The sequence below is a fragment of the Oryctolagus cuniculus genome, chromosome 7 (genome assembly GCF_051225735.1).
Source record: "Oryctolagus cuniculus isolate XC-2025 breed Fujian yellow rabbit chromosome 7, ASM5122573v1, whole genome shotgun sequence".
Lineage (NCBI taxonomy): Eukaryota > Metazoa > Chordata > Mammalia > Lagomorpha > Leporidae > Oryctolagus > Oryctolagus cuniculus.
This window is the reverse complement of record NC_142873.1, coordinates 55,962,092-55,983,821: the sequence shown is the minus strand read 5'-3', so window position 1 is coordinate 55,983,821 and position 21,730 is coordinate 55,962,092. Positions and strand designations below refer to the sequence as shown.

General features: G+C 40.4%; 1 protein-coding gene across 4 annotated transcripts in view; it reads left to right on the top strand.

Annotated features, from left to right (window-relative positions):
* Positions 1-21,730, top strand: part of SYCP1 (synaptonemal complex protein 1) — a 106,810-nt gene that overhangs the window by 75,931 nt on the left and 9,149 nt on the right. For all 4 annotated transcript variants that reach the window (XM_008264617.5, XM_089300102.1, XM_008264616.5 and 1 more), the window contains 2 exons: positions 782-841; positions 7,164-7,337. In XM_008264617.5, coding sequence (XP_008262839.2) covers positions 782-841; positions 7,164-7,337 — 234 coding nt within the window. The remainder of the gene's footprint in view (positions 1-781; positions 842-7,163; positions 7,338-21,730) is intronic.

The window sequence follows — 21,730 nt, the reverse complement described above, 5'->3', positions numbered from 1 at the left end:
TTCAAGATTTCACAGGCAGACACTGGAGATAGATAAGAATAAAAAGAGAATCAAAACCTAGTACACTGCCGGCGCCGCGGCTCAATAGGCTAATCCTCCACCTGCGGCGCCAGCACCCCGGGTTCTAGTCCCGGTCGGAGCGCTGGATTCTGTTCCAGTTGCTCCTTTTCCAGTCCAGCTCTCTGCTATGGCCCGGGAGTGCAGTGGAGGATGGCCCAGGTGCTTGGGCCCTGCACCCACATGGGAGACCAGGAGAAGCACCTGGCTCCTGGCTTCGGATCAGCGCGATGCACCGGCCGCAGGTGCCATTGGGGGGTGAACCAACGGAAAGAGGAAGACCTCTCTCTCCCTCTCTCTCTCACTGTCCGCTCTGCCTGTCAAAAAAAAAAAAAAAAACTAAAAAAATAAACAATATAAGCACACTAAAAAATATTATATAAAATTACCTTCAAGCTATGTATACAAGGTATATATGAAATGTAAGTGAAGTTCCTGTTTATACTTATGTGCCATCCCCAACATATCTCATTATGTACATGCAGATATTCCAAAGCCCCAAAATATCTGAAATCTGAAGCACTTCTCGGTCCAAGTATTTCAGATAAAGGATAACCAGTGATATCTCTGTAGCAAGGAGCTAATTTGTCTTCTTTTCATTATTTTATAATATTGAGAGGTTATTCATCTTTGATAGTACTTGTTAGGAAAGATTTTGATAAGAACATTCAGCTGAAATAATGGTAATGATTTTGTTTTGTGCTCTTGATGTTTATTTTAATAGGAAAAACTCAAAGGAGAGATGGAAGAGAATAGAGTTAGTCACAAAGAAAAAAGAGACAAGGTAAGAATTTTATAGTTTTCTTTAAAAGCTATTTCATTTTATAACAATTAAAAATTTTATTTTTAAACTTTTAAACTCTGAAAGGCAGAGTGACTTAGAGGGAGAGATCTTCTAACTGTGGGTTCACTCTCCAAATGGCTGCAACAGCTGGGACTGGGCCAGACTGATGCCAGGAGCCAAGAACTCTACCCTGGTCTTTCATATGGGTGGCAGGGGCCCAAGCACTTCAGTCATCTTCTGTTGCCTTCTTGGGTGCACTATCACGGAACTGGATAGGAAGGGAAGCAGTTGGGACTCAAACCAGAACTCCAGTATAGTATGCCCATTGCAAATGGTAGTTTAACTCACTGTGTAATTCCAACCCCCATTTTCTAATAATTTATTTAGAATTCTTTTGTTCATAAGTGGGAAAATAATATTTAAAATATACCACATAATTTACTTCTAAAATTTTTTCTTGCTATTCGTTAATTCAAAAGCATTAGTTAAAGATTTCAAAGCATTTATTATTCATCCTCTCATAAGAGAAGATTTCAGTTTTTATAATTCTTACAATACTAGTAAATTAGGAAGTTCTGTGTTTTCTTGAAAAATTTTCAATGTTAGGGGGAAATATTTTGATTAAAAATTCTAGTGTTAATAAAATAATTTTATGAAGATGAAGTGCTAAATCTGATTTGATCTTCATACACTGAGCACATATATCAAGTACATCACATTGTATCCCATAAATATGTTCAATTAAATAATTTTTAAAATATAAATTTTAATGTTTATAATTATATATAATTTTGAGTTTTGAGGGGGCTAAGAATGATATTCTATTTTCCTCACTTAAGTTCTGAACTAATTGAGAAAGTCAAAGGAGAACCAAAATACTATTTTTATTATTGATAACTGTTATTGGAGAATGTTTCTTATATTTGAAGGCAAAAAGATATCTTAATTCTGTAATCTCAAATTAGATTTACCTACTCTGTCATAGGTAGAGTCTGACTAGGTCAGGTCAACCTGCTTTATGGCCTGCTCTTGTAAAACTTATAGCATATAGGGAATATAGCAGAGTGAATGCATGCATCCTTTTGTTATCAAGAGGAGAATAAGCCTGTTCCTTACTAAGGGAAGAGGCTGTACTGTACTCATATATGCCCAATTTCTTTTTTTAAATTCACTAAATCACATTAGGTTACTGTTCCTCCCCTAAGGATACAGAAAAAGGTTGGGAATATTACATATGGGGAAGTATGGGGAAGAAGTGTACCTTTCAGCCTCTATCCTATTTGATGATATGATTATTGGAGAAAAATCTTGACTAATTTTTAAAAAATTGTTAGTGTATTCTTTATACATAGTGATATAGTCTGCTAAGTTTCCACTGAGGTTGCTATCATTATAGTTAAACTGAAAGTGACAGAATAGTCTGGGAACAATTCAGTAGTTAGGTATGGATGATGCTACAATTTAGTTACATTTGAGTGCAAAGAAAAAAAAAGGACAGAAACATTGACCCTATGAGTGAATATTGAATGTTTCATGTGTCCAGGACACTGTGCTAAACACTTGAAAACATATTTAGAGAAATTATCATTATGACAGGGGTGGGCATTTGACCTACCAGTTAAGATGCTTGGGGTGCCCACAGCATATAGCAGAGTGTCTGGGTTTGAGCCCCATCTCCACTCTCAATTCCGGCTTCATACCAGTGTGGACCCTGAGAAGCAGTAAGTGATGGCTGAAGTAGTTGGGTCCCTGCTACCTAAGTGAGAGATCTATTTGATTTCCTGGCTCCTGGCTTGTGGCTCCAGCCTAGTCCTTGCTGTTATGGGCATTTGGGGAGCGAACCAGTGGATGGATGCTCTGTCTCTCTGCCTCTCAGATTTAAAAAATACAGTTTTTTAAAGATGTATGTATTTATTTGAAATTCAGAGTTACACAGAGAGAGAGGGAGTTGCAGAGGGAGTGAGAGGTCTTCTATCCACTGGATCACTCCCCAATTGGCCACAATGGCCAGAGCTGCGCTGATCTGAAGCCAGGAGCCAGGAGCCAGGAGCTTCTTCTGGGTCTCCCATGCGGGTGCAATGGCCCAAGGACTTGGGTTATCTTCTACTGCTTTCCCAGGTCATGGCAGAGAGCTGCATCGGAAGTGGAGCAGCTAGGACTAGAACTGGTGCCCATATTGGATACCGACACTGCAGGTGGCAGCTTTACCTGCTATGCCACAACACCAGCCCCAAAAATACAGTACTAATAACCACATAATTAGATATAGTCTTTTTATTTTTAAATTTATTTATTTATTTGAAATTCAGAGTTACACAGAGAGAGAAGGGGAGGGAGAGAGAGGGAGAGAGGGAGAGAGGGAGAGAGGGAGAGAGGGAGGGGGAGAGAGAGAGAGAGAGAGAGAGAGAGAGAGAGAGAGAGAGGTCTTCCATCCACTGGTTCACTTCCCAGCTGGCCGCAAAAGCTGGAGCAGTGCCGATCCAAAGCCAGGAGCTAGGAGCTTCTTCCAGGTCTCCCATGCGGGCGCAGATGCCCAAGGACTTTGGCCATCTTGTACTGCTTTCCCAGGCCATGGCAGAGTGCCGGATCGGAAGTGGAGCAGCCAGGACTCGAACTGGTGCCCATATGGGATGCCAGCACTGCAGGCGGTGACTTTACCTGCTGTGCCCCAGTGCTGGCCCCTGAGTCTTAGAGAAGCGTCTGATGCAGATCAAAAAATTCTTTTCTAAATATAGAATGTGTTCATATTTTGAAAACATATATCATATATTCTTTGTTTTGATTCATGTTTAATTTCACAATATATGCCCTTTGTGTCTCTTACCAAGTAGATTGGTAAATGCTATGTATTTTATCTGGGGAGTCTGGATATATATGTTGTAAAATGAAAAAAATGATAAAATTAATTAAGAACTCTAACTGGGCTTTTTTCCTTTACTTTATTCCAACACTGCTAACACATAAGCCTTACATATGATCATTGCATTTACTAAATGTTTCTGAGTTTGGACAAGTTATTTAACTTGCTAATACCTCAGTTTCCTCACCTATAAGAGGATATTAACAGTACCTATCTCCTCAAGTGGCTATGGAGATTAAATGAAACATTTAGAATAATGCTTGGCACATTGTTAAATGTCATGTAAGTGTTTGTTTAGAAAAATGATGAATGTTCTATATATGTGTGTCATTGGAAATGTAATATGCAGTAAAGAAAGTAACTTATAAGAAAGCACATATGTTTCCAGGACGTATGGTAAAGAGAGTAATTCAGTATTCTTCAAAGGGGGAATGTTTTCTTTTAGACTAAGAAAATGTCAATTTCCTGATATGGCCACAAGGTGGTATAGTGACATCAAATTGTCATTCTCAGGATTATTGGGGGGGAAATATCTGTGAATGAAAGCAGCTGCTTTGGAGATTCCCAGGGTGTCTGTCTTCTGATGAATCCAAAGCATAGAAGAAATTTGCTTTCATCAAAATCATGTACTCAGTGATGATGAAGAAATATGCAGTAAGGATACAGAAGTGCTACTCTGAAAAAAATGCTGCTGAAATTCACTACTGCTGACAAAAGGATTTTAAAGTGACTAGGAACTGAGCAAGAAAGTTGTGAATCCCATAATTTAATTCTCTGATTTTATAGGTGGATAAATTTAAGTTTAGAGATATTTGGATGTTTACTTATAATCACCTGGCAAGATAGCAAAAGACCCAGGAGAAAAGTGCATATTATATTACTTGGCTCATGTTTTTAATATAGTTCAGTGTTTTTTTTAATATAGTTCATGCAGTTGTCTTTTTTTTTTAGATTTATTTATTTTGAAGGAAGAGTGACAGGGAAAGAGTGAGGGAAGAAGGGAGGGAGTGGGGAGAGAAGGAGGAGAGACAGAAAAGAGAGAGAGAGAGAGAGAGAGAGAGAGAGATAAATATCAAGATCTTCCATATGTTGGTTCATGCCCCAAATTCCTGCAACCACCAGGGCTGGACCAGGCTGAAGCCAAGAGCCAGGAACTCCATCCTGGTCTCCGACATTGGTGGCAGGGGTCAAGTACTTGAGCCACCATCTGCTTCTTTCCCAAGCACATTCATGTGACGCTGGATGGGAAGCTAAGCAGCCAGGACTCCGATGTGATATGTGCTGCAATGCTGGTCCCCATGTAGTTGCCTTTTAAACTTATACTGTATAGCCATTTAATTTAAAAACTTATTGCAAGGTCAACCATCTGTCACAGGGCCTCTCCTATACTTTTTAAAATTAAAAAAAATTTTTTTTAAAATTTTTGACAGGCAGAGTGGACAGTGAGAGAGAGAGAGTGAGAGAGCGAGAGAGAGAGAGAAAGGTCTTCCTTGTCCGTTGGTTCACCCCCCAATGGCACCTGCGGCCGGCGCACCGCGCTGATCCGATGGCAGGAGCCAGGAGCCAGGTGCTTCTCCTGGTCTCCCATGTGGGTGCAGGGCCCAAGCACCTGGGCCATCCTCCACTACACTCCTGGGCCACAGCAGAGAGCTGGACTGGAAGAGGGACAACCGGGACAGAATCCTGTGCCCTGACTGGTACTAGAACCTGGGGTGCTGGCGCCGCAGGTGGAGGATTAGCCTATTGAGCTGCGGTGCCGGCCTCTCCTATACTTTTTAATAAGTCCTAGAGAACCTTTGAAGTTTTGTCCTTGTAGGCCCCCACCTTTTTTTTGGTGGGGGGTAAGGTTTAATTATTTATTTGAAAGTTAGAGTTGCGGGGGTGGATAAACAGGGAGATAGAGATCTTCCAACTGTGGATTCATTCCCCAGATGGCCACAATGGCCAAGGCTGAGCTAGGCTGAAGCAGGAGCTTCCTCCAGGTCTCCCTCATGGGTTACAAGAGCCCAAACATTTGAGCCATGAGCCATCATCAGCTGCTTTTCCCAGACCATTAGTCAGGAGCTGGATTGGAAATGAAGCAGCTGGGTCATGAACTGGTGCCTGTATGGGATACTGGTGTTGCAGGCAGTAGCCACAACTCTTTAAATGCTCCATTCAGGGGAAAGTGCTGTGGCTTAGCAGGTAAAACTGCCAGCTGCAGTGCTGGTTTCTTATATGGGTGCCAGTTATAGTTCCTGCTGCTCCACTTCCTTTTTTTTTTTTTTGATAGGCAGACAGTGAGAGAGAGAGACAGAGAGAGAGGTCTTCCTTTGCCGTTGGTTCCCCCTCCAATGGCCGCCGTGGCCGGTACGCCGCGCTGATCCGATGGCAGGAGCCAGGTACTTCTCCTGGTCTCCCATGGGGTGCAGAGCCCAAGCACCTGGGCCATCCTCCACTGCACACCCGGGCCACAGCAGAGAGCTGGCCTGGAAGAGGGGCAACCGGGACAGAATCCGGCGCCCCAACTGGGACTAGAACCTGGTGTGCCGGCGCCGCAAGACGGAGGATTAGCCTAGTGAGCCGTGGCGCCGGCCATGCTCCACTTCCAATCAAGCTCTGTTCTGTGGGCTGGGGAAGCAGTAGAAGATGGTCCATGTGTTGGAGTGAATGACAGAATAAGGAGGTTTTTTTTTTTTTTTTTTTTTGAAGATATCCTGGGCTTTATTTTATAAATAAAATAAAATATGGCGGCCGGCGCCATGGCTCACTAGGCTAATCCTCCGCCTAGCGGCGCCGGCACACCGGGTTCTAGTCCCGGTCGGGGCGCCGGATTCTGTCCCAGTTGCCCCTCTTCCAGGCCAGCCCTCTGCTGTGGCCAGGGAGTGCAGTGGAGGATGGCCCAAGTGCTTGGGCCCTGCACCCCATGGGAGATCAGGAAAAGCACCTGGCTCCTGGCTCCTGCCATCGGATCAGTGTGGTGCGCCGGCCGCAGCGCGCCAGCCGCGGCGGCCATTGGAGGGTGAACCAACGGCAAAGGAAGACCTTTCTCTCTGTCTCTCTCTCTCACTGTTCACTCTGCCTGTCAAAAAAAATAAAATAAAATAAAATATGGCCCCAACACCATATCACACCCTGTACTTCTTAAATGTGAGAATAAGGAGTTTTGATGCTGCTCTTTTATTTTTTTAAATAATCCTGTACTTTTAATCAAACAGAGACTTGAGATTACCTTGTTTTCATATAAGCTCAGTGAAGACTAGAAGAGTCAGATACCATTTTTATCTTAAGAAAGCAAATACTGTGACAAAGAGGATTAGTATAATGTATTTGAACTTACTTAATCAATAATGAATTTGGGAGTAAATTTTAGTCTAGTTTATTGTGGTGTTAATTCTACCAGTTACACTTTAATGAAAGAAATAAATGTTTAATAAAATGATGTTTAATGATAGTTTTATTCACTTTTGTTGTTCAATGCAGAGAACACAAACATTGGAAACACCTGAAACTAAGTATTGGAAAGTTGATTGTAAAGCAACTCCTCCACAAAATAAATCTCAAACTTTCACATCAACAGATCATGGCAAATCCAAAGATAAAAGGGACTGTTTGTGGACATCTGCCAAAAATGCTTTATCTACACCATTGCCAAAGGTTGGTTGTTAAAATTTTCAAGATAGTAGTAGTATTTTTATAAAAAACTTTTATTTAATAAATGTAAATTTTGAAAGTACAACTTTTGTATTATAGCGGTTCTTCCCTCCATAATCACCCTCCCACCGCAAACCATCCCATCTCCTCTCCTTCTACCATCCCATTCTTCATTAAGATTCATTTTTAACTATATATACAGAAGATCAACTCTATACTAAGTAAAGATTTCAACAGTTTTCACCCATACAGACACACAAGTATAAAGTACTATTTGAATACTAGTTTTACCGTAGTACAACACATTAAGGACAGAGATCCTACATGGGGAGTAAGTGCACAGTGACTCCTGTTGTCGATTTAACAATTGACACTATTATTTATGTTCCTCAGTAATCACCTGAGGCTCTTATAATGAGCTGCCAAGGCTATGGAAGCCTTTTGAGTTCACAAACTCCAGCATTATTTAGATAAGGCCATAATTAAAGTGGAAGTTCTTTCCTCCCTTCAGAGAAAAGTACCTCTTTCTTTGATGGCCCCTTTTTTCAACTGAGATCTGACTCACAGAGATCTTTCATTGAGGTCATTTTTTGCCACAGTGTCTTGGCTTTCCATGCTTGAGAAACTCTCAAGGGCTTTTTAGCCAGATCCAAATGCCTTAATGGCTGATTCTGAGGCCAGAGTGCTGTTTAAGGCATTTGCCATTCTATGAGTCTACTGTGTATCCTGATTCCCATGTTGGGTCATTCTCTCCCTTTTTTTTATTCTATCAGTTAGTATTAGCAGACACTTGTCTTGTTTATGTGATCCCTTTGATACTTAATCCTATCTTTATGATCAGTTATGAACTTAAACTGATCACTTTGACCAGTAAGATGGCATTGGTACCTGCCAACTTAATGGGATTTGGAGTCCCATGGCAAGTTCTTAGCTTTACTCTTAGGGGTAAGTCTGAGGGAGCATGTGCCAAACTGTACATCTCCTCCCTCTCTTATTCCCACTTTCATTTTTAACAGGGATTAATTTTTCAATTGGATTTAAACACCCAAGAATAATTATTAGTATTTTTTAATGAACAAGAAGATTCTAGTAACTATAATGTATTGTCTGGTATCACATACACATATATAAAACTAGTTTCTTGAAAGCTTCAATATTTTGGTGATATCAGCATAAAATGGTTTTTTTTTTCTGCCACTGTCCACAGCTTAATGACATGTTGGTCAGATTCCATAATATGCTGGTCATTTACCAATGCAGAAAAGTCCCTGATGTGGGAAATCTGTTTCTGACTTGACATTTTACAGTATCAACCCAGTTACCTCTCTTTGCTATTTACCCCACATCATCTTTCTACTGGAATCCTTTTATAATCAGTCCTCATGGAGTAGGTACCACTAGTAAGGTGGTTCAGTCCTAGCTATTTCATGTTCATTTAATCCATAGGAAACTCATACAGCCTTTCCATGCTAAGTAGTAATGAAGAAGGATCTATTTCTTTTTTTTTTTTTAATTTTTATTTATTTATTTTTTTGACAGGCAGAGTGGACAGTGAGAGAGAGAGACAGAGAGAAAGGTCTTCCTTTGCCGTTGGTTTACCCTCCAATGGCTGCCGTGGCCAGCACGCGGCAGCTGGCGCACCACGCTGATCCAATGGCAGGAGCCAGGTACTTCTCCTGGTCTCCCATGGGGTGCAGGACCCAAGCACTTGGGCCATCCTCCACTGCACTCCCTGGCCACAGCAGAGAGCTGGCCTGGAAGAGGGGCAACCGGGACAGAATCCGGCACCCCGACCAGGACTAGAACCTGGTGTGCCGGCGCCGCAAGGCGGAGGATTAGCCTAGTGAGCCGCGGCGCCGGCCAGAAGGATCTATTTCTAACCACTTTCTCTTCTCTGACAATCATCTCGCTCTAATTTCCTTTTCTTCTGTTCAGCTAGACACAAAGACTTGTAAATTTGCTGCCTGGGCTCATATCCAACTAGAGAATGAGGTGCCAGTGTTTATAAGGTACCCCTAGTCTTTACAAGGATACTCTTGAATTCTTGCCTCATTGGTGAGTTGAAGGGAAAAATATCTCAACTTTGCTTTCCTCTCTAAACTGCAATTTCAGGACCTTATCTCTCAGTTACCTTAAAATAACTGAGAAGGAGAGAGGTGTTTGTTGTTAACAGGACCTGTTCTACCATTGTTTAACAAGTCCCAGAGAAGGATCTGGCCTAAATCTTAGGTCACTCTTTTTAGAAGAGGGTTACTAGTGATTTTACCCTTGCTATGTTCAGTTGAAAATTCCTGAGCCAAAGGAAGAGTCTCACTCACATCTTTTTTTTTTTAACTGTTATTTAGTAAATATAAATTTCCAAAGTACAGCTTATGGATTACAATGGCTTCCCCCCCCCATAACTTCCCTCCCACCCACAACCCTCCCAACTCCCGCTCCCTTTCCCATTCCATTCACATCAAGATTCATTTTCAATTATCTTTATACACAGAAGATTGATTTAGTATATATTAAGTAAAGATTTCAACAGTTTGTAGCCACACAGAACATAAAGTGTAAAATACTGTTTGAGGACTAGTTATAGCATTAATTCACATTGAACAACACATTAAGAACAGAGATCCTACATGAGGAGTAAGTGCACAGTGACTCCTGTTGTTGACTTAACAAATTGACACTCTTGTTTAAGGCATCAGTAATCTCCCTAGGTTCTAGTCATGAGTTGCCAAGGCTATGGAAGCCTTTTGAGTTCTCCGACTTCAATTTTATTTAGACAAGGTCATAGTCAAAGTGGAAGTTCACTCCTCCCTTCAGAGAAAGTTCTCTTTGATGTTCTTTCTGCTGGGATCTGACTCACAGAGATCTTCATTGAGGTGTTGTTTTTTTTTTTTTTTTTTTCCACAGTGTCTTGGCTTTCCATGCTTGAGAAATTTTCATGGGCTTTTTAGCCAGATCCAAATGCCTTAATGGCTGATTCTGAGGCCAGAGTGCTGTTTAAGGCATTTGCCATTCTATGAGTCTACTGTGTATCCTGATTCCCATGTTGGGTCATTCTCTCCCTTTTTTATTCTATCAGTTAGTATTAGCAGACACTTGTCTTGTTTATGTGATCCCTTTGACTCTTAGACCCATCAGTATGATCAATTGTGAACTGAAACTGATCACTTTGACTAGTGAGATGGCATTGGTACATGCCACCTTGATGGGATTGGTTTGGAATCCCCTGGCACATTTCTAACTCTACCATTTGGGGCAAGTCAGCTTGAGCATGTCCCAAATTGTACATCTCCCTCTCTTTATTCTCACTCTTATATTTAACAGAGATCACTTTTCAGTTAAATTTAAACACCTAAGAATAATTGTGTGTTAATTACAGAGTTCAACCAATAGTATTAAGTAGAACAAAAAATGCTAAAAGGGATAAAGTATTAACTTGATATATATCTTATTTACTTTATGTAAATTATGAAAGACTATATAGCATAGAGAGGCTTTTATGTAAAATATGTTGTATTTGTTACCATATTGTTCAAAATATGAAATGAATTATTAAAGATTGGCCTGTCTTAAAATTTTTTTATTGAAATATTCATAAGAAAAACACTCAGATATTAAATATTCAACTTGGATTTCCATAAACCAAACTTAATCTGATAACCAGCAACCAGGTTAAAAGATAGAATCTTACTACCTCAGATGAACTTCTTATTTTCTTTTAGTCATTTGTCTGTACTCCAAAGCCAATTACTGTCTAAGCTTATAGTATTAGATGTACTTGTTTCTTCATTTTCTATAAATGGAGTCCTACAGTTTGTGTTCTTATTTTGTCTAGACTTCTTTGATTTGATATAATCTTTGTGGAGCTCATCCATATTGTTGCTTGAAGTTGTAGACTATTTTTAGTTTGTGTAGTATTCAGTCATGTTATTGTATTACAGTTCACTGATCAGTTGTATTGTTTACCACATTTGGGTGATTTCCAGATTGAGTTTTTATGAATAGTGTTATAAAAATTCTGTTATCTGGCATGTGTGCATTTTGGGTGGTTGTGTACCTAGGAGTGATATTTTGGGATTACAGAGTTTTGCATTTGTTCCATTTTAGTAGATACTACCATTTGTTCTTCTGTTTGCTTTGGTTATTGTACCAATATATTATAGCCCACAGTGGATGAGATTTCTGGTTGCCTTGAATTCTTACCACCACATGATATTTTAAAATTTTTTTGAGCTTAACCATTCTATTGGTAGATGTGATGACTGTACTTTTTTTTCAATAAACTTTTTACTTTGCAATGAATTGTATATTTACAGAAAAGTTACAAAGTTGGTACAAAGAATTATGTATTTTCCACTCAGTTACTCCTATTATTATTTTATATTACCATAGTACATTTGTCAAAATTGTGAAATTTACATTACTACATTACTATTAACTAAAATTCATCTTTAATTTAGATTTCACAGTTCTTCCATTAATGTTCTGTTTCTGTTCAGTGCAATGTACCAAATTGCATTTCATTGTCATGTTTCCCTAATTGTGATCTGAAATTTTAATGGGGACATTTACAACTAGAATTTTTTCTGTAAACATTGATTTCATCATGTCCCATAGATTTTATATTTTCATTATCTATTCAGTTTATATTTTTAAAGTTTACTTACTTGTTTACAATTTAAAAGGAAGGGAGAATAGAGAGAGAGAGATCTTTCATCCACAAGGAACTCCTTAAACATGCATGACAGCAGGGCCTGGACCAGATTGAAGGTGGGATCTGGTAACCCAATCCTAGTCTTCTCTGTGGGTTTCAGGATCCAAGTACTTGATGTATCACTGACTACTTCCCAGAGCGTGATTCAGCAGGAGGCTGGTTTGCAAGTGGAAAAGATTGAACTCTCAGTCACTCTGATATGGGAGATGGGAATTCCAAGCAGCATCTTAATCACTGCACCAAATATCTGCCCCTGTATTTTTATTTTCTTCATACATTTTTAAAAAATTATTTATTTTTAATCTAGCAACCTTTTATTTAAGGAATACAAACTTCATGTATTTCATATATACAAATTTAGGAACATAATGATCCTTCCCATTCTGCCCTCCCTCTCACGTATGCTCCCATCCTTCTTCTTCCTCTCTCTTCTATTCCTATTCTTATTTTTACTGACATATTTTCAGTTAACTTTGTATATATAAGATTAACTCTACACTAAATAAAGAATTCAACAAATAGTATGAAAAAAAGCTGTTTCTCAACAGTTGAGACAAGGGCTGTTGAGAGTCATCACATCTCAAAGTGTCAATTTCACTTCCATAGATTACTTTTTAGGTACTGTGTTAGTTACCACAGATCAGGGAGGACATATGATAATTATCTTTTTAGGATTGGTTTTGTTTCACTAAGTATAATGTTTTCCAGTTGCATCCATTTTGTTGCAACTGACAAGATTTCATTTTTTTAACCACTGTATAGTATTCCATGGTGTACATATCTTATAATTTCCTTATCTAGTCTTCAGCTGACAAACATCTGGGTTGATTCCATATCATAGCTATTGTGAAATGAACTGCAATAAACATGGGGGTACAGATCACTCTTTCATATGCTGATTTCATTTCCTTTGGATAAATTCCCAGGGAAGGGATGGCTGGGTCATATGATAGGTCTGTATTCAGGTTTCTGAGGTATCTCCGTACTGTCTTCCACAGTGGTTGTACCAGTTTACATTCCACTAACAGTGGATTAGGGTATCTTTTTTCCCCACATCCTTGCCATCATTTGTTGTTTGTTGATTTATGTATGAAAGCCATTCTAACTGGGGTGAGGTGAAACCTCATTGTGGTTTTGATTTGCATTTCCCTGATGGCTACTGATCCTGAGCATTTTTTATGTATCTGTTGGCCATTTGGATTTCCTCTTGAAAAACATTGTTCAAGTCCTTTGCCCATTTCTTAACTGGATTGTTTGTTTGTTTGCTTGTTTTTTTTGACAGGCAGAGTGGACAGTGAGAGAGAGAGAGAGACAGAGAGAAAGGTCTTCCTTTACCATTGGTTCACCTCCAATGGCCACTGTGGCCAGCACGCTGTGGCCAGCACAGTGCGCTGATCCGAAGCCAGGAACCAGGTGCTTCTCCCGGTCTCCCATGCGGGTGCAGGACCCAAGGATTTGGGCCATCCTCCACTGCACTCCCGGGCCACAGCAGAGAGCTGGCCTGGAAGAGGGGCAACCGGGACAGAATCCGGCGCCCCGACCAGGACTAGAACCTGGTGTGCCAGCACCACAGGTGGAGGATTAGTCTAGTGAGCTTCGGCGCCGGCCGGATTGTTTGTTTTGTTGTTGAGTTTCTTGATCTTCTTATATGTTCTGGATAATAATCCTTTATCAGTTACATAGTTTGTAAATATTTTCTCCTATTCTGTTGGTTGCCTCTTCACTTTTCTAAGTGTTTCTTTTATAGTGCAGAAGCCTCTCAATTTTATGTCAGCCCATTTGACAGTTTTGGCTTTGATTGCCTGTGCCTCTGGCATCTTTTCCAAGAAGTCTTTGTCTATGGCAAGGTTTCCCCAATGTTCTCTAATAATTTGATGGTATCAGGTCATAGATTTATGTCTTTAATCCACTTTGAGTGGATTTTTTTTAAATAAGGTGTAAGGTAGGGGTCTTACTTCACAATTCTGCATGTGGAGATCAGTTTTCCCAGCACCATTTGTTGAAGAGGGATTGATTTTAGCTCCTTTGTCAAAGACGAGTTGGTTGTAGATGCATATATTGCTTTCTGGAGTTTATATTCTTTACCATTGATTTATCTGTCTTTTTTTTTTTTTTTTTTTTGCCAGTACTAGGCTGTTTTGATTATAATTGCCCTATAGTATGTCTGTCTTTTTTTTTTTTAAAGATTTATTTATTTAGTTGAAAGAGTTACACAGAGAGAAGGAGAAGCAGAGAGAGGTCCTCCATCCGCTGGTTCACTCCCCAGTTGGCCACAATGGCTGGAGCTGTGCCAACCCAAAGTCAGGAGCCAAGATCCAGGAGCTTCCTCCAGGTCTCCCATGTGGGTGCAGGGGCCCAAGGACCTGGGCTATCTTCCTTGCCTTCCTAGGCCATAACAGAGAGCTGGATTAGAAGTGGAGCAGCCGGGACTCAAACTGGAACCCATATGGGGTGCCCGCACTGCAGGCAGTGTCTTTACCTGCTACGCCATTATGCTGGCCCCTGTAGTATGTCTTAAAATCTGGTATTGTGATACCTTGGCTTTGTTTTTGTTCTATTAGATGACTTTAGCTATGTGGGGTCTTCTGTGTTTCTATATAAAGTTTAGTATCATTTTTCTTCTAGATATGAGAATGTCAGTATTTTGTTAGGGATAGCAGTGAATCTGTAAATTGCTTTTAGTAGTGTGGACATTTTGATCATATTGATTCTTCTAATCCATTAACATAAAAGATTTTTCCATTTTTTGTGTATTCTATTTCTTTCTTTAATGTTTTATAATTTTCATCGTAGAGATCTTTGATGTCCTTGGTTAAATTTATTACAAGGTATTTAATTGCTTTTGTAGCTGTTGTGAATGGGATTGATCTTAGAAGTTCTCAGCCATGGTACTGTTCAGTGTATACAAAGGCAATTGAATCTTGTGTGTTAATTTTATATCCTGCCACTTTACCAAACTCTTTTATGAGTTCCAATCATCTCTTAGTGGAGTCTCTTGGCTCCCCTATATATAGAATCATGTCATCTGCAAATAGGGATAGTTTGACTTCCTCCTTCCTAATTTGTATCCCTTTGATTTCTTTTTCTTGCCCAATGGCTCTGGTTAAAATTCCAGGAGTGTTTGAATAGTAATGATGATAGTGGGCATCCTTGTCTGGTTCTGGATCTTCCAGCTTCTGGGACTGCTTCCAGCTATTTCCCATTCAATAAGATGCTGCTCATGGGTTTGTCATAAATTGTCTTGGTTGTGCTGAAGAATGTACTTCCTATACCCAATTTGCTTAAGGTTTTCATCACAAAAGGATGTTGTTGTATTTTATCAAATGCTTTCTCTGCATCTATTGAGATAAACATGGTTTTTGTTCTTCAGTTTTTTAAAAAGATTTATTTTATTTATTTTAAAGAGTTACAGAGAGAGGTAGAGACAGAGAGGTCTTCCATCTGATGGTTCACTCCCCAGATGGCTGCAACAGCTGGAGCTCCACTGATCTGAAGCCAGGAGCCAGGAGTTTCTTTCAGGTCTTCCACGTGGGTGCAGGGGCTCAAGGACTTGGGCCATCTTCTACTGATTTCCCAGGCCATAGCAGAGAACTGGATTGAAAGAGGAACAGCTGGGACATGAACCAGCATTCATATGGGATGTTGGCGCTTCAGGCCAGGGCTTTGACCACAGTGCTGGCCCCTTCAGTTTGTTAATATGATGTATCACACTGATTGATTTGCAAATGCTGAATTATCCTTGCATACCAGGGATAAATCCCACTTGGTCCAGGTGAATGATCTTTCTGATGTGTTGTTGCATTCGATTGGCTAGGATTTTTGCATCTATGTTCATCAGGGAAATTGGTCTATGGTTCTCTTTATCTGTTGTTATCTTTTTCTGATTTAGGAATTAGGTGATGCTGGCTTGATAGAAGGAGTTTGGGAGGATTTTCTCCATTTTATTTGTTTTGAATAGCTTGAGAAGAATTGGAGTTAGTTCTTCTTTAAATGTCTGGTAGAATTCAGCAGTGAAGCCCTCTGATCCTGGGTTTTTCTTTGTTGGGGAGGGGTCTTTATTACGGATTCAATTTCTATCTTGTTTATAGGTCTGGATGAGTGGTGACAAATTCTTTCAATTTCTGTTTGTTATGGAAGGCCCTTATTTTACCTTCATTCATAAATGAGAGCTTTTCAGAGTATAGTATTCTGGGTTGACAGTTTTTTTCTCTTAAGACTTGGACTGTATCTTGCCATTCTCTTTTAGCCTATAAGGTTTCTGATAAGAAGTCAGCTGTGAGTCTAATTGGAGAGTCTCTCAAAGTAATTGGTGTTTCTTTTGTACACATTTTAGAATTTTTTTAAATGTTTTACTACAATGTGTTGTGGTGAATATCTTTTCTGGTCATGTCTATTAGGAGTTCTATGTGCTTCTTGTACTTGGATGTCCTTTTCTTTCTTCAAATTGGGGAGGTTTTCTGTAATTATTTCACTAAAAAGTCTTTCTAATCTATTCTCTTTCCATGTCTTCAGGAACTCCTAAGACCTGTATGTGGGGTTGTTTGATAGTATCCCATAAATCTTCAATGTTGTTTTTGATTTTCTAATGTTGTCATCATCGTCTTCTTCTTCTTCTTCTTCTTCTTCCTCCTCTTCTTCTTCCTCTTCTTCTTCTTTTTCCTCTTCTTCCTCTTCCTCTTCTTCTTCTTCATCTTCTTTTTCTTCTTCTTCTTCCTCTTCCTCTTCTTCTTCCTCTTCCACTTCTTCTTCCTCTTCTTCTTCCTCTTCCTCTTCTTCCTCTTCTTCTTCCTCTTCCTCTTCTTCTTCTTCTTTTCTTATATGACTGAAAATTTCCAGAGATTTGTCTTCTAACTCAGATATTCTTTCTTCTTCCTCACCAAGTCTGTTGTTAAGGTTTTCCACTGTATTTTAAAAAGATTTTTATTTATTTATTTGGAAGTCACAGTTGCACACAGAGAGAACAGGCAGAGAGAGAGATAGAAAAAGAGAGAGAGAGAGAGAGGTCTTCCATCAGCTGGTTCACTCCCCAATTGGCCACAATGGCCAGAGCTGCGCTGGTCCAAAGCCAGGAGCCAAGAGCCTCCTCCAGGTCTCCCATGCGGGTGCAGGGGCCCAAGGACTTGGGTTATCTTGTGCTTTCCCAGGCCATAGCAGAGAGCTAGATCAGAAGTGGAGCAGCTGGGATTTGAACTGGTGCCCATATGGAATGCTGGCAGTGCAGGTGGTGGCTTTATTCGCTATGCTACAGTGCTGGCCCCTCCACTGCATTTTTTATTAAATCTGATGAATTCTTCATTTGTAGTATTTCATTTTTGTTTCTCTTTAGAATCTCAATTTCATTGGAAAAATTTTCACTCACGTCATGTATGGATTTCTTTAATTTGTGGATTTGCTTTTGATTACTTCTGAGTGATCCTATGATTAATTTTTGAATTCCATTTCCAGCACTTCATCAATCTATTCATATTCACATTCTAGTACTGAAGTGTTGTGTTCCTTTGGCGTGATTTTGTCTTCCTTATTTTTGTTTCTCAAATTACTAAATTCATTTTTAGGCATTTGTTGGGATCCTTGTTTTTTGCTTTATGTTTTCTTCTTCTCATGGCTTTTATCTTTGGACTGTGCCTCTGTGACTTAGTGGAGTATCTGCTCTTTTGGTGAGTACCAGAAGTATGTGCTTCTTTTATTATTATTATTATTTTTTTTTTTTGACAGGCAGAGTGGACAGTGAGAGAGAGAGACAGAGAGAAAGGTCTTCCTTTGCCGTTGGTTCACCCTCCAATGGCCGCCGCGGCCGGCGCGCTGCGGCCGGCGCACCGCGCTGATCCGATGGCAGGAGCCAGGAGCCAGGTGCTTTTCCTGGTCTCCCATGGGGTGCAGGGCCCAAGCACCTGGGCCATCCTCCACTGTACTCCCTGGCCACAGCAGAGAGCTGGCCTGGAAGAGGGGCAACCGGGACAGAATCCGGCGCCCCAACCGGGACTAGAACCCGGTGTGCTGGCGCCGCTAGGCGGAGGATTAGCCTAGTGAGCCGCGGCGCCGGCCAGAAGTATGTGCTTCTTGTTGCCAGGGAGCTCCAGAGTCAGGGGAGTATCCAAGTTAACACCCAAGTTGAGCATGGTAAATTTTTTTTTATCAAAGGGGAAGGTTTGATCAGCTCTGTTGGTGTAATCTTACCCTCACTTCCTTTCTTCCAAGGTGACCAATGTCTGGGCGCTCGCCCCAGTGGGTACACTGTTCATCCAAGGCGCCCCAAGGACCACACAGAGGATCTGTGCAGTCCTCAGTGTGAGCACAATTCCCACAACAATGACCTACCCCAGGCAGTTAGGGAGCCCTGTGCATGTGGAGCCGCCCATAGCAACTGCCCAGAGACCCAGCCACACCCTGCACCCTCCCTCACAACCATAGTATTTTCACAGTCCCAGCACAGAAGACTCCCACAGTCACTCTGCAAAGTGACACAGGATCCATTCTGCCCTGCCAATCCGTCCCATCCCACAGAGAGGCAGAGATGCTCTCAGCCAGCTGTGTGGGTGCTCTGCATAGGCAGCCTAAGCCCCAGAGCCTGTGACGTGCTGGGAGGCTGGGGGCACCTCACAGTCCTATGTGGATGCCCAGCCCCTTGTCAGTCCTCTGAACCAGACTCAGGTGGCTTCTCTCTGCTGGTTGCTGGGTGCTTGGACACAAGCTGATGCAGCTATAACATATATCCAAAATGGTGCCTACCCTGTCTCAGCTAGTTGCAAGGTGCCATTGTTGAGGTGTTGGGAAGAGTGAAATGTGCCGTCCTTTCTCCTCTAGGTTAGCAGGTACACTGTCCCTTACAGGCTCCAGGCTGGACTCACGTCAGGCTTTCCCTGCAGCTTTGTCACTAGTGGTTTGGACTGCTACAGTCTGTTCTCACCTCACTCTCCAAAGCTGGTGCTGAGGTTGGCTGCTGGAGTTTATGTTGTGTCTGTGCTTATACTGTGTGTCCACACTGTCCATGTAGATCCACAACGTCCCTTTAACTTACGTGGAGTTTCCACTATAGTTTTCTCCCTAACTCTTCCCTGAGATTGTACTCTCTCCACTTTTTATTTTTTTTAAACTATCTTCCCCTAGACTAGAGCAGCAGTAAGCGCCCTCTGTATTTCACCATCTTGGAATCTTTTGCTTCATACATCTTAAAGTACTTGGTAGTTTCGTTGTGATTTATTTCTGACCCATTGGTCATTTAGGAGTGTGTTGCATTCACTTATTTGTCAATTTTCTAAATATACATTTGGTTGATTTATAGTATTGTTAAAATATTCTGTTTCCTGCTTATCTTTCTCTTTCTATATGACTTAAAACACAAATGCATAAAGCCTGGTACTTTGTCAGGCTTAGAATATGTGAATACGTAGTTGTTTCATATTATTGTTGAGTTTCTCTTTTTTTTTTTTCTTCCAGTTTTTGTTCATGTATGTTAAGGCTCTGCTGTTTTAGGTATATATAACAATATTCTCTTGGACTTTTACCATTGTAAAACATTCTTTGTTGTATTAAATTTTATTTTAAATTATATTTTGGATATTATTGTAGCTACTCTGTGTGCCTTTTACTTACTATTTACATGGTGTACCTTTTTTTAAAAACTCTTTTACTTTCAGCCTATTTGTATTTTTGAATATAAAGTGTGTATTGTGTAAACAGCATATAGTTGAATTATACTTTTTTCCATCATTCATTCTACCAATCTGCCATTTGAAGCATGTAATCCATTTACATTTAATGTAATTACTGATAGGTGGAATTTACTTCCACCAGTTTGTTGTTTTCTGTATGTTTATGCCTTTTTTCTTTTAAAGATTGATTGATTTATTTGAAATTCAGAGTTACACAGAGAGAGGAGAGGCAGAGAGAGAGAGAGAGAGAGAAAGGTCTTCCATCTGATGGTTCACTCCCCAGATGGCCGCAATGGCCAGAGCTGTGCTGTTTAGAAGCCAGGAGCCAGGAGCATCTTCTGGGTGTCCCATGAGGGTGTAGGGGCCCAAGGACTTGGGGCATCTTCTACTGCTTTCCCAGGCCATACCAGAGAGCTGGATTGGAAAAGGAGCAGCCGGGACTAGAACCAGCACCCATATGGGATGCTGGCGCTTCAGGCCAGGGCTTTAACCTGCTGCGCCACAGTGCTGGCCCCTTCAGTTTGTCAATATGATGTATCACACTGATTGATTTGCAAATGTTGAATTATCCTTGCATACCAGGGATAAATCCCACTTGGTCCAGGTGAATGATCTGTGCTGTGCCACAGCGCTGGCCCCTCACCTGAATTTTTAAAAAAGATTAATTTTTATTTATTTGAATGAGTTACACAGAGAGGTAGACACAGAGAGAAAAAGAGGTCTTCCATCTGCTGGTTCACTCCCCAAATGGCTGCAATGCCCGGAGCTGAGCTGACCCAAAGCCAGGAGCCAGGAGCTTCTTCCGGGTCTCCCATGTGGGTGCAGGTGCCCAAGCACTTGGACCCATCCTCTGTTGCTTTCCCAGGCACATTAGCAGGGAGCTAGATTGGAGGCAGAGCAGGTGGGACTAGAACCAGCACCCATATGGGTTGCCAACACTACAAGTCGGGGCTTTAACCCACTGGGCCACAGTGCTGGCCTTTCATTTGAATTTTTTTCTGGCATCGTTTTTCAGACTGGAGGAATTCTGTTAGTATTTCTTATACAGAAAGTCTATGAGTGATAAATTCTCTCAATTTTGTTTATCCAGGGAAGTCTTAATTTCTCTTTCATTTTTGAAGGGTAGTTTTGCTGACTATAAAATTTTTTTTATCAGTTCCTTAGCACTTTAAATATTTGAGCCTATGACCTTCTGGACTTCATGACTTCTGATTAGAAATTCTGTTAATATTATTAAGGATCCGTAGTTTATACAGTGAGTTGCTTCTCCCTTGCCACTTTCAAGACAGTTTTGACAGTTTGATTATGATGTATCTAGGTGTTGTTCTCTTAGAGTTTATCCTACTTGGAGTTTGTTGAATTTTTGGATGTTAATGATAATTTCCTCAAAATTTGGTAGTTGCAGCTATTAGTTTTTCAAATATTCCCTCTGTACTTTCTTTATTCTCATCATAAAATTCCTATTATGTGAATGTTGGTGTGCTTGATGGTTTCTCATATGTTCTGAAGACTCTTAATTTCCTTTGCTATTTTTTTCTGTAATTGAATTGAGTTCTGTAATTATATCTTTAAGTTCATAGATTCTTTCTTTTGATTGCTCAAATATGTTGTTGAGTCCCTTTAGTGAATTCTTCATTTTTAATTACTGTGCTTTTCAAATATCAAATTTCAATTTTTAAATAGTTTATCTTTATTGATATCCCACTTGATGAGTCATTGTTTTCACACTTTAGTTGTTTGAATATAGTTTTCTTTAGCTCTTTGAACATATTTAAAATAGTGACTTAATTATTTCTATTAAATACAGTGTTTAGTCTTCTTCAGAAGCAGTTCCTATTAGTTGCCTTTTTCTTCCTTATGTGCCATACTTTCTTCTTATCTTCTTCCTGTTCTTGTTCTTCTTTCTCCTCCTCCTTCTCTTTTTTCTTCTCCCCCTCTCCTCTCTCCTCCTCCCTTTTTTGCATGCCTTATTTTTTTATTTTGGTTGTTACTGTTGAAAACTGGACATTGAAAATTGTCGCTCCCCCTCTTCG